The 14,499-nt window shown below is 39.2% G+C and overlaps 1 protein-coding gene across 1 annotated transcript in view; it reads right to left on the reverse strand.

The window, feature by feature from the left end:
• The window catches only part of SCARB2 (scavenger receptor class B member 2), a 74,727-nt gene that overhangs the window by 17,069 nt on the left and 43,159 nt on the right, over positions 1 to 14,499 (reverse strand). The window contains exons 5-6 of the mRNA XM_041759668.1: positions 10,749 to 10,840; positions 2,264 to 2,383 (exon numbers count right to left, since the gene is read on the reverse strand). Coding sequence (XP_041615602.1) covers positions 2,264 to 2,383; positions 10,749 to 10,840 — 212 coding nt within the window. The remainder of the gene's footprint in view (positions 1 to 2,263; positions 2,384 to 10,748; positions 10,841 to 14,499) is intronic.

Here is a 14,499-nt window from a genome sequence, read left to right on the forward strand (position 1 = left end):
CATCATACTCCTCATTCTAGCCTTTCTCTGAGTCCCCAGAGGTAAGCAGTATCCTGAACTTGGGGTTTATCCATCCCTTGCAGGCTGTTATCCTTTCACCAATGTGCACATCCACAAACAATACGTGGCATGGTTTGCTATTTTTAAATGTTATATACAAACAGTATACCATGTTCTCCTCCTGTAATTTGCTTCTTAATTCAGTATGACATTATTAAGATTGATAACATTGCATTGTCTGGTTCTCATATTTTATAATTTTTTAAGATTTTATTTATTTATTAGAGAGAGAGTGAGCATGCATAAGCTGGAGGGAGGGGCAGAGGAAGGGGGAGAAGCAGACTTCCTGCTGAGCAGGGAGCCTGACATGGGGTTCGATCCCAGGACCCCAGGATCATGACCTCAGCTGAAGGCAGACACTTAACTGATTGAGCCACCCAGGTGTCCCTGGTTCTCAGATGTTAAATCATATACAAAATTCCATCATATGAATACACCACAATTTATTTATATCCTCCTTTTTATAGAGACTTAAATGAGCACTGAGTAATATAGAGAATTATTGAATCACTATATCATACACTTAAAACTAATTTAATACTGTATGTTAACTATACTGGAATTAAAATTTAAAAATAATATAATAATTAAAATATAGAGAGAGATTTAAATTGCTTCCAATATTCCACTACTAAAACCATGTTGCAATGAACTTTTCTGTATATATCTCCTTATATGTCTACGCAAGGGTTCTTCAGGCCAGCGAACTTACACAGGAAAATAGTGAAGCACTGTGGAGTTTGCACATCTTTGGCTCTACTGAACACTGCCAAGTGGCCCTTCAAAAGTGGTTGTGAGGGATCCCTGGGTGGCGCAGCGGTTTGGCGCCTGCCTTTGGCCCGGGGCGCGATCCTGGAGACCCGGGATCGAATCCCACATCGGGCTCCCGGTGCATGGAGCCTGCTTCTCCCTCTGCCTGTGTCTCTGCCTCTCTCTCTCTCTCTCTCTCTCTCTCTCTGTGACTATCATAAATAAAAATTAAAAAAAAAAACAAAAAAACAAAAGTGGTTGTGCCAGATAAGAACATGTTTCCTCCGCACCAGATCTTGTAAGAAGCCACCCACTGCACTTTTGGTTGCCTGGTTTCACTCACTGCATTCAAATGCATTTTCTATTCCTTCTGGCCTTCCACAATATATACGGATAAGGGAAGCCAGTGAGAGAGGGACAGGGATGGTGGTATTCTGTGGGAGAGCTGGAAAGGATGTGAGCTGTGGCACAGGCAGCAACGATGGAGAGGTGGGGGCAGATGCAAGAGCTCTCTCTGAGAAGGCATCCCAGCATCCAGTAGCAGATTTGGTAGCAAATTTGATGCAGGAGAGAAGGGAGATGTATAATGCCACCAATATTTCCGGCAGGCTAGACTGGGTAGGTGGTGCAATTATGTGAGCTACAGAATGCCAAAAGAATAGCAATTATTCAGGATATTGAATCAACAGCGTCAAATGCAACTAAGTCACTTGGGACTTTGAGAAGTTTCATAAAAAGGCTTGCCAGGATAAGTAAGGGAGGATCTGGAGCCAGTGTGAATCAGCCATTCATTCAGGCAGTTTGAGGGTGAAGAGCAGAGAAAGGGCAGTGGCTGATGGGGGTATGGGAATCAGGATGGAGAGTGGGATGCTTTCTTGCCCATAGAGGAGCCATAATCATGCAGGAGCAGGTGGGAGGGAGGGAGAGCTTACAGGGCAGGCGGGAGCAGGTATGATCTAAGGGAACTCTGAACCAGAGACCCCAGTTTGATCTATCTTCTATGTAGAGGTTACCTGTTGACTGGTAGACCAGATTAAGTATCATGCTTGACAGAGCATATCAAATAACTAAGAGCCATTACTTAGTGTTTACCGTAGACAGGCCCTGGGCTAAGTATTTCACTAAGAATAATGCATTTGTCCTCATAACAACTCCCAAGGTAGGCAACTATTTCTGTCTTTATTTTACAAATGAGGAAAGTGAGGCACAAAGTGGTTGATTAACTTTCCCAAGGTCACACAGCACTAAGTGTTGGAGCTGGTGTTCAAATGAACCAATGCAGTCTCGCTCTGGAGCCCGTGCTGCGAACCACTGCCCCACAGCGTGTCTCAGTATGCTATCGGCATTCTTCATTGATGAAGCATAAATGTCCACACCTATGAAGGGTAGCTGCATATATTCCTCACATTTTTGATGGTCTTGCAGTCAAAGAACTTATTTGTAAAGTTCTTACCTGCAAAATTCAGATGGGAAGACATAAAGAATTTCGTCTTTGTCTATCAACGGGTGAAAAGAATCTCCATCTGTTCCATTAATCATATTGCATTTGTCTGTTGTCCACCAGTCAAGCGACCTGCGATTGATAAGCACAAGAAAGAATCAAGACTATCAAATTTGATTTTAGATCCTCTCAGGTGGTCAGGACTTTTCAAGCCTGAATTGGGAGCCAGCTATCCACAGAATCTTATCCATCTGCAGACACAAAGGGAATGCTAGTTAGGGACTGGATTAAGAGGGGGTAATAGTAGGCACTTGATCCCTGAATCAATTCTGATAGAGGCAATGTCCAAAAATCCCTCTTTGCTTTCTGCAAAAAGAGTATCCTATGTAGAGGTTTAGAAATACCCATTTTCTTAAAACAATGATTCAATTTAGCATGAACAACAGCCTTGTTCAGAGCTGGCCCACAGACGGGAGACCTCGGGATAGTTCTGTTCATCTCTTGAAGAAAGAGTTGAGGTGGCAGAGGAGGAGGAGGATCTCATGCTTATCTTGTCCCTTGAACACAGCTGGATACCCAGGGAATCTATCTGAGGACTGAGAGAACAAATTGCACCACTAGAGGGAGAAAAGAGGCCTCATCATGGGAGGTAGGAGGTGTGAAGTCTGAAGATGCACTTCAGTGAGCAGCACAGCGCCCCAGAGTGGAGGTTTGCGCCACTTACACCGGAGCCCTGCCCCTGCTGGGCTCTGCAGGTGCTTCCGAACTAGGGCAAGGGTGCCTGAGAGTCAGAGAGCAGAAAGCGGGCCCTTCCCCCAGAATACCAGCAGAAAACACCCACACACACCAAGTGTACTGACCATAGAGCATTGAAAAGCTTAAGTTATAGGGGAAATAGGATTTAGTCTCTTTTAAGAAGCTGACCGAAACACACCTACTTAAAACTCATCACATACTGACAAGATCCAAACACACCCCACTGCAGGCAAGGTGAAACTCTGCAGAGGCCTGACCTGAGGAAAGCAGCCAAAAACACAACAGCAGAGTGCACACAGCGTACACCAGAGACACTTCCTGAGTGCCAGGCCCTGGACATTATATGACCTCTTCTTAATGTAAGCCATTACTCTCAAGAACAAGAAACATAACAGGCTTTCCTAAGATACAGAAGACAGAGGCCTAGACAAAATGCCAAGATGGAGGAATTCATCCCAAAAGAAGGAACATGAAGACGTCACAGCCAGGGATCTAATCAAAACAGATATAGTAATATGACTGAGGCAGAATTTAAAATAACAATCATAAGGATACTAGCTGGGCTTGAGGAAAGCACAAAAGACATCAAGGAGTCCTTTAGCATAGATATAAAAACCTAAAATCTAGTCAAGCTGAAATAAAAAACTCTATAACCAAGATGCAAAACTGACTGGATGTAATGACCACAAGGATGGAGAAATGGAACAAATAAGTGATTTAGAAGATAAAATTATGGAAAATAATGAACCTGAAAAGAAGAGGGAAAGATAATTGTTCAATGACAAATGGAGATTTAGGGAACTCTGACTCCATAAAGTGTAATAACATTTGTATCATAGGAGTCCTAGAAAAAGGAGGGGGAAAGGGGTAGAAGGTTTATTTGAGCAAATTATAGCTGAAAATTCCCCTAATCTGGGGAGGAAATGGACATCCAAATCCAGGAGACACAGTTCTCTGTGCCTGTTGATCAAAATCAACAAAAGCAGGCCAACACCAAGACATATCAGTAATATTTGTAAAATACAGAGATAAGGAAAAAAATCCTAAAAGCAGTAAGGGAAAAGAAAACCCTAACCTACAAGGATAGACACACAAGGTTCACAGATCTGACCACAGAAACTTGACAGGCCAGAGAGAGTGGCATGATATATTCAATATGCTGAAAAGAAAAGAATACGCAGCCAAGAATACCTTATCCAGCAACGCTGTCATTCAGAATAGAAGGAGAGAGAAAGAACTTCCCAAACAAAAACTAAAGAAGTTCGTGACCAGTAAATCAGCTCTGCAAGAAATACTGGAGGTCAGGGACCCTTGAGGTGGGAAAGAAAGACCAAAAGCAACAAAGACTAGAAGGGAACAAAGATAATCTCCAGGAACACTGACTTTACAGGTAATACAGTGGCATTAAATTCATATAATCAATAATCACTCTGAATGTAAATGGACTACATGTTCCAATCAACAGACATACGGTATCAGAATGAGTTAAAAAAAAAAAAAAAGACCCAACTATAAGTGGTTCACAAGAGACTCATTTTAGACCTAAAGATACCTGGGGAATGAAAGTGAGGGGATGGAAAACCATTTATCATGCTAATGGACACCAAAAGAAAGCTGAAGTAGCCATACACATATGAGACAAAACTAGCTTTTAAACCAAAGACTGTAACAGGAGATGAAGAAGGGGTCTATTCAACAAGAAGATGTAACAATTGTAAATATTTATGCCTCCCAATTAATAACAAACATAAATAAACTCACTGATAACAATACAATAATAGTAGGGGACTTTAACACCTCACTTACAGCAATGGACAGATCATCTAAGCATTAGATTAATAAAGAAATAGTGGCTTCGAATAACACACTGGACAAGATGAATTTAACAGATATTATCAGAACATTTCATCCTAAAGCAACAGAATACACATTCTTTTTGAATGCACATGGAACATTCTCCAAAATAGATCATATACTGGGTCCCAAATCAGGTTTAAACTAGTACAAAAGTATTGAGATCATACCATGCATATTTTCAGACCATAGCACTATGAAACTTGCAAGTCAACCACAAGAAAAAATTTGGAAAGACCACAAATACTTGAAGGTTAAAGAACATCCCATTCTATTAAAGAATGAATAGGTTAACAATAAATTAAAGGAGAAATTTAAAAAACAATGGAAGCAAATGAAAATGAAAACATGACACCCTAAAACCTTTGGGATGCAGGAAAAGCAGTCCTAGGAGGGACGTATATAGCAGTACAGACCTACCTCAAGAAGCAAGAAAAGCCTCAAACACACAGCTCAACCTTACAACTAAAAGATCTACAAAAGGAACAGCAAATAAAGCCAGAGCCAGCAGAAGAAGGGAAACAACAAAGATTAGAGCAGAAAGAAATGATACAGAAACAAAAAATACAATAGAACAGATCAATGAAACTAGGAGCTCATTCTTTGAAAGACTTCATAAAATTAATAGATCCTGAGCCAGATTTATCAAAAAGAAAACAGAAAGGACCCAGATATATAAAATCACAAATGAAAGAGGAGTGATCACAATCAACAATTATGAAGATTTATGCAAAATTATATGTCAACAAATTGGGCAAGATGGAAGAAATGGATAAATTCCTAGAAACATATAAACTACCAAAACTGAATTAGGAACCAATAAGCAGCAAAGAAATTGAATCAGTAATCAAAATTCTTCCAACAAACAAGAGTCCAGGACCAGATAGCTTCCAGGGAAATACCACACATTTAAGGAATAGTTAGTATTTATTCTCAAACTATTCCAAAAATAGAAATGGAAGGAAAACTTCCAAACTAATTCTATAAGGCCAGTATTACCTTGATTCCAAAACCAGACAAAGACCCCACTAGAAAAGAGAATTACAGGCCAATTTCCCTGATGAAAATGGATGCAAAAATTCTAAACAAGATACTAGCAAATTGATTCCAATATTACATTAAAATAATTATTCACCATGACCAAGTGGAATTTATTCCTGGGTTGCAAGGGTTGTTCAATATTCACAAATCAATCAACATGATGCATCACAGTAATAAAAGAAAGGATAAGAAGCATATGGTCCTGTCAAAAGATGCAGAAAAAACATTTGACAAAATACAGCATCCATTCTTGATAAAAATCCTGAACAAAATAGGGATAGAGGGAATAGGTCTCAACATCATAAAGGCCATATACAAAGACCTACAGCTAATAACATTCTCAGTGGGAAAAAACTGAGAGCTTCTCCTCTAAAGTCAGGTACACAACAGGATGGTCGCCTCTCACTATTGTTATTTAACATAGTAATAGAAGTCCTAGCCTCAGCTGTCAGACAACAAAAAGGAGACAAAGGCATCCAAATCAGAAAGGAAAAAAAAATATCAAACTTTCATTATTTGCAGAGGACATGATATTCTAAATTTTTTTTTTTTTTAATGATAGTCACACAGAGAGAGAGAGAGGCAGAGACACAGGCAGAGGGAAAAGCAGGCTCCATGTACGGGGAGCCCGACGTGGGATTCAATCCCGGGTCTCCAGGATCGCGCCCTGGGCCAAAGGCAGGTGCCAAACCGCTGCGCCACCCAGGGATCCCAGGACATGATATTCTATATAGAAAACCTGAAAGACTCCACCAAAAAATTGCTAGAATGGATACACTAATTCAGCAAAGTCACAGGATACAAAACCAATGTATAGGAATCTGTTGCATTTCCGTACACCAATAATGAAGCAGCAGAAAGAGAAATCAAGGAATTGATCCCATTTATAATTGCACTGAAACCATAAGATACCTAGGGATAGGGATCCCTGGGTGGTGCAGCGGTTTAGCGCCTGTCTTTGGCCCAGGGTGCGATCCTGGAGACCCGGGATCGAATCCCACGTCGGGCTCCCGGTGCAATGGAGCCTGCTTCTCCCTCTGCCTATGTCTCTGCCTCTCTCTCTCTCTGTGTGTGTGACTATCATAAATAAATAAAAATTTTAAAAAAAAGATACCTAGGGATAAACCTAAACAAAGAAATAAAAAAAAATCTATAATCTGAAACCTATAGAACACATATGAAACAAGGAAATAGGAAAGCATTCCATGCTCATGGATTGAAGGAACAATTACTGTTAAAATGTCTGTACTACCCAAAGCAATCTATACATTTAATGCAATCCCTATCAAAATACCACCAGCATTTTTCACAGAGCTGGAACAAACAATCCTAAAATCTGTGTGGAATGATAAAAGACCTTGAATAATCAAAGTAATTTTGAAAAAGCAAAGCAAAGCTGGAGGCATCATAATTTTGGACTTCAAGCTATATTACAAACATGTAATCATCAAGACAGTGTGGTACTGCCACAAAAACAGATACAGAGATCAGTGGAACAGAATAGAGAATCAAAAAATGGACCCTCAACTCTATGGTCAACTAATCTTCAACAAAGTAGGAATGAATATCCATTGGAAAAGACACTCTCTTCAACAGTGGAGTTGGGAGAACTGGACAACAACATGTAGAAGAATGAAACTGGACCACTCTCTTTCACCATACCCAAAGATAAATTCAAAATAGATAAAAGACCTAAATGTGAGATAGGAAACCATCAAAATCCCAGAGGAGAACATAGGCAGCAACTTCTTTGACATTAGCCATGGCAACTTATTACTAGACACATCTCTGAAGGCAAGGGAAACAAAAGCAAAAATGAACTACAGGGACTTCATCAAGAAAAAAAGCTTCTGCTAATGAAGGATACAATCAAAACTAAAAGGCAACCTACAGAATGGGAGAAGATATTTGCAAATACCTAGCTGACAAAGGGTTATAGTATCCAAAATCTATTTTTTAAAAAAGCTTACAAACTCAACACCCAAAAAACAAATAATTCAGTTAAGAAATGGGTAGAAGATTGAACAGACATTTTTCCAAAGAAGACATATAGATGGCTAATAGACATATAAAAAGAGATGCTCAATATCATCCATCATCAAGGGAATACAAAGCAAAACCAGGATGAGGGGGATCCCTGGGTGGCTCAGCGGTTTAGCGTCTGCCTTCGGGGCACGGCGTGATCCTGGAGTCCCAGGATCGAGTCCCACGTCAGGCTCCCTGCATGGAGCCTGCTTCTCCCTCTGCCTGTGTCTCTGCCTCTCTCTCTCATGAATAAATAAATAAAATCTTAAAAAAAAAAAAAACAGGATGAGATATCATCTCACACCTGTCAGAATGGCTAACATCAACAACACAAGAAACAATAGGTGTTAGCAATGATGTGGAGAAAGAGAAATCCTTTTTCACTTCCGGTGGGAATGAAAAATGGTGCAGTCACTTGGAAAACAGTATGGAGGTTCTCTTATTTATTTACTTATTTTTTTGGAGGTTCTTTTAAAAGTTAAAAATAGAACTACCCTATGAGCCAGCAATTGCACTACTAGGTATTTACCCAAAGGATACAGAAATACTGATTTGAAGGGGCACATCACCCCAATGTTTATAGCAGCATTACCAATAATAGGCAAATTATGGAAAGAGCCCAAAGGTTCTTCAATTGATGAATGGGTAAAGAAGATGTGGCATATATATACATGGAATATTACTCAGCCATCAAAGGAATGAAATCTTGCCATTTGTGATGACATGGATGAGTGTATTATGCCAAGTGAAATAAGTCAGAGAAAGACAAATACCATATGACTCCTATGTGGAATTTAAGAAAACAAAACAGATGAACATAGGTGAAGGGAAAAAAAGAGAGGGAGGCAAACCAGAGGAGACTCTTAACTATAGAAAATAAACTGAGGGTTGCTGGAGAGGAGGTGGGTGGCAAAATGGGCTACATGTGATGGGTATTAAGGAGGGCGCTTGTGATAGGCACTGGCTGTTGTATGTAAGTGATGAATCACTAAACTCTACTCCTGAAACCAATATGACACTGTATGTTAACTGCAATTTAAATAAAAACTTAAAATAATAAAAAAAATAGGTAACGAAGAGCACACTTGATAGATGAGCACCAGGTCTGTACTGAAGTGATGAATCACTATATGGTACACCTGAAACTAATATTACACTAATATTATGTTAACTAACTAGAATTTCAATAAAAGTGTACATAAAATAAAATGTAATAAAGTATGCTGAGACATTTAATTAAATATTTACTATAAAAGTAATACACATTTTACTTATATTTGGCTTCCAAACAATGTGAAACAAATTGAAGGCAAGAATAGCATGAAGATGGGTATAATGTGTTATGAAATTGGTAAAGTTATTGTTCTGTTTGGGAGAAGAAGAGACAATAGGCAGCTTTTAATTTTGTCAGGAAAATATTGTTAAATGGGAACCATAAAAATCTGAGGGTGCAACGGACATAAATCAGTAAAAAAGTCCAATATATTAAATACTATATCATTATATTGTAATTACATCAATAATTATAATACATATTGAAAAGGATTACACTATGTTATTGAAAGATTGGAAAGAAAATGACAGTTGAGTTTAAAACAAAATCCAGACCATAAGGGAAGATGGGAAACTGAATGGGGAAAAATTAGAAAGGAAGACAAACCATAAGAGACTCCTAACTCTGGGAAACAAACAAAGGGTAACAGAAGGCAAGGAGGGTGGGGGATGGAGTAACTGGGTGACAGGCACTGAGGAGGGCACTTGATGAGATGAGTACTGGGTGTTATACTATACGTTGGCAAATTGAATTTAAATACAATTTTTATGTGTATTTTTTATTGGAGTTCGATTTGCTAACGTATAGTATAACACCCAGTGCTCATCCCATCAAATTTAAAAAAAAAAAAATCCAGCTATATCCTGTTTACAAGTAAATTTCCTTGTGGCCAGTGCCTTGGTCATCCAGGGTGCCCCTCCAGAAGCAATACTATTGCCAGCTTGTCACATTTTCTTTTGGGGATCTTATCTATTTTGGTGTGTATATGTGTGTTTGTATGTGTACACATGCACAAATATATATTTATTTACATGGATATGTGTGCTTTTTAAAGTTTAAATAAACTTTTACTTAAAAATAGTTTGAGATTCACAGAAAAGCTGCAAAGGTAGTACAGGGGGGGTTCCCCTATATTCCACACCAGTTTTTTGCCCATACTTCTGGGAAATTTAGATGTAAATAAGATTCAAGAACAAGGGTTCAAGAATTACCCTCCTTTTTCCCTCCAAGGCTTTATCAAAAGCCTCTGACTTAAAGAAAGTGTCTTGTTTTACATGTAGCTTTATTGTAAACTGCCCCAGCGACTTTTTGGAAGTAGGTGTTTATAAGTTATAAATGTTAAAAAATATTTCTGAAATACCATATAGTGAACTCAAATTAATTTTATCTTTAAAGAAAAATACATGAACAATTCACAATCAGTAAATTAAATTAAAAAGAGAAACTCTTCCCTCTCCCCACAAAACAAGTGGTGTTAAAGTATCTGTGCCATAGCTACACATCATTCACTGACCACGTGGAAAGTGAAAATTTCACTGCTTGTAATTCATGTCTAACCCTGATCAGTCTACAAAGCACTAGTATTTAATATGTAAAGTGTGTTGTCCCCATCTTGATTTATACAATAGTGGTTATAAAGATATTTTATGTATTTATAGTTTTCATCCAAAAAATGAGTTAACATTTTTTTTGAAATAATACATAATTGGACACTCAATTCAAACAAAAATTTAAAAAATAATTACATTGGTAAAACATTACACTTACGTTTTTCCATTCCACTCCACAATCTTTGAAAAGTTAAGGTAATTGTCTTCTCCAGTTAGAAAAACATAGTCTCCATCATTAGTCCCATTTTTCTGAAAATAAGTAAATATAATCATTTTAAGAAACTGTGATTGTTAATTGTATGTGTCAACTTGGCTAGGCTATGGTGCCCAGTTGTTTGGTCAAACACTAGTCTAGATGTTGCTGTATTTTGTAGATATGATTAACATTTACAGTCAATTGACTTTAAGTAAAAGAGATTACCCCGGGTAATATGGGTGGACTCATCCCATCAGCTGAAGGTTTTAAAGATTTTTTAAATTTATTCATTTGAGAGTGGGGGGTGGAGACAGAGCACAAGCAGGGGGAGAGGCAGAGGGAGAGAGAGAAACAGGCTCCCCACTGAACAGGGAACCTAATGCAAGGCCTGAGCCCAGGGTCTGGAGATCATAACCTGAGCCGAAGGCAGATGCTTAACCAGCTGAGCCACCCAGGTGCCCCTAGTTATTAAAAACAAAATCTGAGGTTTGCTGGACAAAAAGGGAATTCTTCATCCTGCAATACAGAAATCCTGAGTTTCTAGCCTGCCACCCTGTCTTATGTATTTCAAACTAACCACTTGCTACCTCCACCATTGCACAAGCCAATTTCTTAATACATATAAATCCCTTAGGTAGATACTACAGATATAGATCTCCTAATGATTCTGTTTTTCTGGAGAACCCTAACTGATACAGTAACTGAGAAACTTAATCTTCATGAAACTACCCTAGTTGGGCCTAACTGCTACATAAGACTGAACCAGAACAAAGGAATACAGTGACTATTTGACTAAATACCATATTAGCCATATTATTACTTTATGGTTTTAAAAAGAAGCCCAATTAAATAATGGACATAGGATTTGAAGAGACATTTCTCTAAAGAAAATATTCAAATGGCCAACAAGTACACGAAAAGATGCTCAACATCATCAGTCATTAGAGAAATGCAAATCAAAACCACAATACTATTTCACACCCACCAGGATGGTGAGTAAAAACAAAACAAAACAAAACAAAAACAGGGTGCCTGGGTGGTGCAGTCGCTTAAGGGTCCAGCTCTTGGTTTTGGCTCAGGTTGTGATCTCAAGGTCATGAGATCAAGCCCTGCCTTAGGCTCCACACTCAGCAGGGAGTCTGCTTGAGATTCTCTCTCCCTGTCTCTCTGCCCCTCCTGTTCATGCTCTCTCTCTAAAATAAATGAACAAATCCTAAAAAAGGAAAATAACAAGTATTGGTGAGGATGTAGAGAAATCCGAGCCTTCATGCACTGCTGGTAGGGACAGATGGACGATGTTGCAGTTGATAAGGAAAACAGTTCGGTGGTTCCTCAAAATGTTAAACACAGAATTACCATATGACCTTCAATTCCACTCCTCCCTATATACCCAAGAGGATTTCATTCCAAGGTATATAGCCCATGTCCCTACAAACACTTGTACACAAATGTTCAGAGCAGCATTATTCATAATAGCCAAAAAGTAGAACCACCCAAGTATCTATCAACTGATGAATAGATAAAGTATGGTCTATCCATACAATAGAATATCACTCGGCCACAGAATGAATAAAGTGCTGATACCTCCTACAACATGGATGAGGCTGATAAACATTATGCTAAATAAAAGAAGTCAGACATGAAGGTCATATATTATATGATTCCATCTACAGAGATGTCCAAGTTGCATAGGAATGTTCAACTGCCAGAGATTGTTCCAACTCAGAGGTGGTGCTTCTTGGCCCCTATCGGTAAAGTGGGCATGTCTGCTAGGTTTTTTTAATATTAAATTTTGCCTAGTAAAGCCAAGCTCCATTCCCAAACCCCCTTCCTCTCTGGCTCTGAGGAAGCTCCCACACAGAGAGTGCTGGCTCATCTCCTTTTTCAGCCGGGGCCAGCCTGGACTCTCCTACACAGCAGCAGATGTCCTAGCACCCCAATGGGCAGGAGAGACATTGGGCAGGTGCATGGAGGGATTATTTATGTTCTGTTTCAAACAAAAAGTATAATCTTACTGTTCTTTACAAAAGCGAAAAGAAAACCAAAAAGACACAAATGTTTTAACTATTAAAAAAAATTCTATAGATTCACAGGCAAACCCATAGAGACAGAAAGTGGATTATTGGAAGGAGGAGAAATGGAAGTGACTACTGAGTATGTGGGGGGTTTTTTTGGAGGATGACGAAAATGTTCTAAAATTACATAGTGGTGGTGGTTGCACGCCTTGTGAATATACTAAAAACTGCTGATTGGTACACTTTAAAATGATGAAATTTATTGAAAGTGAATTCTATCTCAGTAATAAAAAATAAGAAAGCCTAAGTCCAGGGCCAGGATTCTATTATGCATTAGCTGCACCAGAAGAAAGTAATATTAATATAGTCCCATTTTCTTTTCTTTTCTTTTTTTTAAAGATTGTATTTATTTACTCATGAGAGACACAGAGAGAGAGACAGAGACATGAGCAGACTCCCCATGGGGAGCCCAATGCGGGACTTGATTCCAAAACCCCAGGATCACGACCCGAGCCAAATGCAGATGCTTAACAACTGAGCCACCCAGGTGTCCCCATAGTCCCTATAGTCCCATTTTCAAGTAAGCTTTCTTCACCTGTACATGCTTTCCAAGTCACACTTCTTTTAGGCACATGCAGACAATCTAAAGCTCCCGAGAGCCTCCAGAAGGAACACAACCCTGACCACACCCTGACTTTAGGACTACTGACAGCTGGAACTGTTAAGAGAGTAAATCTACGTTGTGTTAAGCCCCTTAATTTATGGCCATTTGTTAGAGCAGCAACAGGAAACTAATATAGACAAGCACTATTTTATCCTCATTTTATAGATGAGAAATTTGAAGCAAAGAGAAATCTAAATGACTTGCCCAGATGACTCAACCAGCAGATGGTAGGAGCTAGGACTGTAACCCCACACTCCACAGGCTGATCTGCTTACCAGGGTGTGGTACTCATTTGTCTATTAGTGAGCACTTACTGAATGCCTACCATGTGCCTAGCACTGTGTATCAGTGAACAAAGTGGACACAAATGACTGCCTCCGTGATGCATCCATTCTATTACTATTATAATTGTTTTCGTGCTTGTGAATGCTTATTATGTGACAGGCACTTTGTTGATAAGCTAAGAATAATAACCAAAGGCTGTTCTTAAAAAAATATATATTTATTCATGAGACACACACACAGAGAGGCAGAGACACAGGCAGAGGGAGAAGCAGGCTCCCTGCAGGGAGCCAGATGTGGGACTCGATCCCAGAACCCGGGATCACACCCTGAACTGAAGGCAGATGTTCAACCACTGAGCCACCCAGGGATCCCTAACCAGACTCTTCTATTGCCATTGCTTTAAGCTATCTTTGGGAGTTTGTCACAGATATGTTTTTGGGTATTAACATATGCATTTTGGGGTAATAAGTTGATGCATAGTACTTGTGTTCTGCTTTATTTTTAGAATAGGTTTTTCTTCTGATTATACATTTGGTTGTAAAAGTAAAAACCTCATTAGAAAATATAGAATGATGTATTAAAAAAGTGCTGAGGGGCACCTGTGTGGCTCGGTCGGATTTGTGTCTGCCTTGGCTCAGGTCATGATCCCAGGAACCTGGGATCAAACCCCACATCAGGCTCCCTGCTTCAGCAGAGAGTCTGCTTCTCCTTCCTTCCACCTCTGCTGCTTCCCACTACTCCTGTTCTT

The sequence above is a fragment of the Vulpes lagopus genome, chromosome 6, assembly GCF_018345385.1.
Source record: "Vulpes lagopus strain Blue_001 chromosome 6, ASM1834538v1, whole genome shotgun sequence".
Taxonomy (NCBI): Eukaryota; Metazoa; Chordata; class Mammalia; order Carnivora; family Canidae; genus Vulpes; species Vulpes lagopus.